We start from the raw sequence: 3,748 nt of genomic DNA on the forward strand, positions 1-3,748 counted from the left end.
GGGTTCTTGGTCTATAGGATATAGAGCTTGAGAGTTATTACCCTTTGGTGGTGTACTTTCTTGATTTTTCATATTTCTGGTATCTTTCCTTTGATGTATAGTCATTGTGGCAAGGGATTTCATGGTCCACTGGTTTGACACTATTGTCTGGTTAGGATCCTGCCAGAGCAGCCAGTTTTGCACACGTATCTCAGTGTCTGCTCGGTCAGTGCTGGTGCCTCAGGCATGTGGTTGCCCCAGGTCTTGGGCCTCTCTGGAGAGGCACCTCTCCAGTCAGCATGCACTCGGCCAGACTGGGGATGCTGTCCAGCAGTGATGAGGCCTTCCTTCTAGGTCACACGTGGTTGCCATTGGGTGCTTGTTCTCCACAGGATTCAGGCCTCTCCAGGGGTGTGTCTCTCTGGTCAGCATGCACTCAGCTAGACTGGGGATGGGGTCCGGTGGTGGCAAGGCCTACCTGCTCAGTCATGTGCTGGTGCAGTGTGGTGTGTGGTCTCTGCAGGACTTGGGCCTCTCTGGCAGTGAGCCTCTCTGGTCGGCACACTCTCGGCCAGGCTTGGGATGGGGTCCAGCAGTGGTGAGGCCTCCTTGCTCAGTTGTGCACTGGTGCCATGGGGTGTGCTCCTCTGATCTCGGGCCTCTCTGGCAGGGCACCTTTCTGGTCGGTGTGTACGCAGCCAGACTGGGGATGGTGTCCAGCTGTGGTGAGGCCTGTGAGCTCGGTCATGTGCTGGCACCATGGGGTGTGTGGTCTCCACGGGACTTGGGCCTCTCCTGCAGGCTGGCAGCTTTCAATAGGAGTGGAATAATCTAACCTTTTTTCCTGCTCTATTCTTCCTTATGAATTTGATCCAGGTTGTTCTCACTCATCACACCATCTTCCTTCCTGTTCCTTGATGGTACTAGGAAGGCTCCTGTCTTGTGCATCATTCAAATGGCTATTGTCTGCCATAAATATTCTTCCCAGAGATATATGCTTGATTTACATTCCACTTCCTTCAGATTGTCTGCTTAAAAGTTCCTAATCAGAGGTGACTATACAAAGAAAGAATTTCCTCTTCAGTCTATAACACACTTACCCTGCATTGTTTTACTAATTATAATAATCACATGAAATAAATTTTATAGTTTATTGATATTCTGTTGTCACCCCAACACACACATACCCATATATCCTACAGTAAAACGTGTTAAGGACAACAATTTAAAAATATATTCACTTCACTCCTCTTTCCAGGACCTGAAGTTGAAACTATACTTGGCATAAAATATGTAGTAAAAAGTATTTCATGAATGAACAAAAAAAAGTCTCAGAGAATGTGTAGAGGAAAACACTGCCATGGACAAATGTTGAGGACAAAAGGCTATGGTGGCTACTCACTGACAGCATCAAGACGATGAATCACTTGATATTCCCTGATTTTTCAGCTAAAGAGCAATAGACCTGTATATGATATAAAGGAATTCAATCACTAAATGTGTGCAAAAGGCAAACAGGACTTCTGTTAATCTGTTGAACACTGCTTGTCTCTAAATTTGCAATCTTTTCATGAAATAAATTTTATAGTTTATTGATATTCTGTTGTCACCCCAACACACACATACCCATATATCCTACAGTAAAACGTGTTAAGGACAAGAATTTAAAAATATATTCACTTCACTCCTCTTTCCAGGACCTGAAGTTGAAACTATACTTGGCATACAATATGTAGCAAAAAGTATTTCATGAATGAACAAAAAAAAGTCTCAGAAAATGTGTAGAGGAAAACACTGCCATGGACAAGTGTTGAGGACAAAAGGTTATGGTGGCTACTCACTGATAGCATCAAGACGATGAATCACTTGATATTCCCTGATTTTTCAGCTAAAGAGCAATAGACCTGTATATGATATAAAGGAATTCAATCACTAAATGTGTGCAAAAGGCAAACAGGACTTCTGTTAATCTGTTGAACACTGCTTGTCTCTAAATTTGCAATCTTTTAAAGTCTTTTCTAGCAGTTTCATCAGCACATGGGACTGGAAAACCAAACATGTGTTTCAGAATTTATCCTCCTGGGACTCTCAGAGGAGGGAGAGCTGGAGCCTCTCATATATGGGCTGTTCCTGTCCATGTACCTGGTCACCTTCACTGGGAACCTGCTCATCATCCTGGCCGTTATCACTGACTCCTGCCTCCACACACCCATGTACTTCTTCAGAGCTGGAGCCTCTCATATATGGGCTGTTCCTGTCCATGTACCTGGTCACCTTCACTGGGAACCTGCTCATCATCCTGGCTGTTATCACTGACTCCTGCCTCCACACACCCATGTACTTCTTCCTCTCCAATCTCTCTTTTGCTGACATCTGCTTCACCTCCACCACCATCCCGAAGATGCTGCTGAACTTCCAGACACAGAGCAAACTCATTACCTATGCAGGATGCCTTGCTCAGATATACTTTTTCGTGCTTTTTGCAGATTTGGACAACTTCCTCCTAACTGTGATGGCCTATGATCGGTTTGTGGCCATCTGTCACCCCCTGCGCTACACCGTCATCATGAACGCCCAGCTCTGTGGCCTCCTGCTTCTGGCATCCTGGATCATAACTGCCCTGCAGTCTTTGTTAGAGAGCTTAATGGTTTTGCAACTGTCTTTTTGTACAGAAGTGGAAATTCCCCACTTTTTCTGTGAAATTAATCAGCTGGTCCAACTTGCTTGTTCCGACACCTTCTCCAATGATGTTATAATGTATTTTGCGACTGGAATTGCAGGTGTTATTCCACTAACTGGTATCCTTTTCTCTTACTCTAAGATTGTAAAATCTGTTTTTAGAATTTCATCAGCTGGGGCGAAGTATAAAGCATTTTTTACCTGCGGGTCTCATCTCTCAGTTGTCTGCTTGTTTTATGGTACAGGTCTTGGAGTGTACCTTAGTTCTGGGGCTACCCAAAACTACAGGGCAAGTGCCATAGCCTCAGTGATGTACACTGTAGTCACACCCATGCTGAACCCCTTTATTTACAGTCTTAAAAACAAGGACATAAAGCAAGCCCTTTACAAACTCTTCAGCCCAAAACCATTCTCTACATAAGGAGATTCTTTGTCTGAATATAGACTTATTCATGAGTAACAGTGCTCAAAACCCTAGAAGACATAGATCATAATATATATTTTTTTCAGTTTACTGATACAATCTGCAACTTACCTTACTGACAAAGTTTGGTCTCTTTAACATTTCATACACTTTAAGAAATGGATTTTTTTTTCTGTATTTTCTTTTTAAAAATTTTGATATTTCTCGTTATATTTTTTCTGGGTTCAGTGTTGAAAATAGAATCCAGTGCATGAATTTGCAGCAGCAAAATGTATAATACAGGAAACTGGATACTTATAATATTATAGGAACTGTTAGAGGAGCAAATGTGTACTGCTGGGCCTGTCAGATTAAAACAGCTGCCCCTAATATAAGTTGCTCTTAGAGAAAAATCATTTATCAAATTGGAGGCTACATACCAATTTTCAGGATTTGTGGCAACCCACTTCAGAAAGAAATCACATCTGCAATAGCAGAAGCACCTGGAGTCATAACATGATAAAGTTTACAGTGATCTGAATTCACTCTCCAATATCTAATTTCCTTCTGTAACATCCAAAACGTTAGTTAAGTAGGGTCATAAAAGTCATCACTAGCCATGGTATTTCAAGCACTGATAGTGTCACTAATCATTGTGATTTTCCTGGGAAAATCACACTGTTACTC

At 42.5% G+C, this 3,748-nt stretch overlaps 1 protein-coding gene across 1 annotated transcript; it reads left to right on the forward strand.

Annotated features, from left to right (window-relative positions):
* Nucleotides 1-2,016: 2,016 nt before the first annotated feature.
* On the forward strand, nucleotides 2,017-3,079 carry LOC103609877 (olfactory receptor 7C1-like). Its single transcript, XM_008594144.1, has 2 exons — nucleotides 2,017-2,075; nucleotides 2,200-3,079. The coding sequence occupies exons 1-2, from the start codon at nucleotides 2,017-2,019 to the stop codon at nucleotides 3,077-3,079; spliced, it is 939 nt and encodes a 312-aa protein (XP_008592366.1).
* The last annotated feature ends 669 nt before the right edge of the window (nucleotides 3,080-3,748 follow it).

Source organism: Galeopterus variegatus, unplaced genomic scaffold (assembly GCF_000696425.1).
Source record: "Galeopterus variegatus unplaced genomic scaffold, G_variegatus-3.0.2 Scaffold10233, whole genome shotgun sequence".
Taxonomy (NCBI): Eukaryota; Metazoa; Chordata; class Mammalia; order Dermoptera; family Cynocephalidae; genus Galeopterus; species Galeopterus variegatus.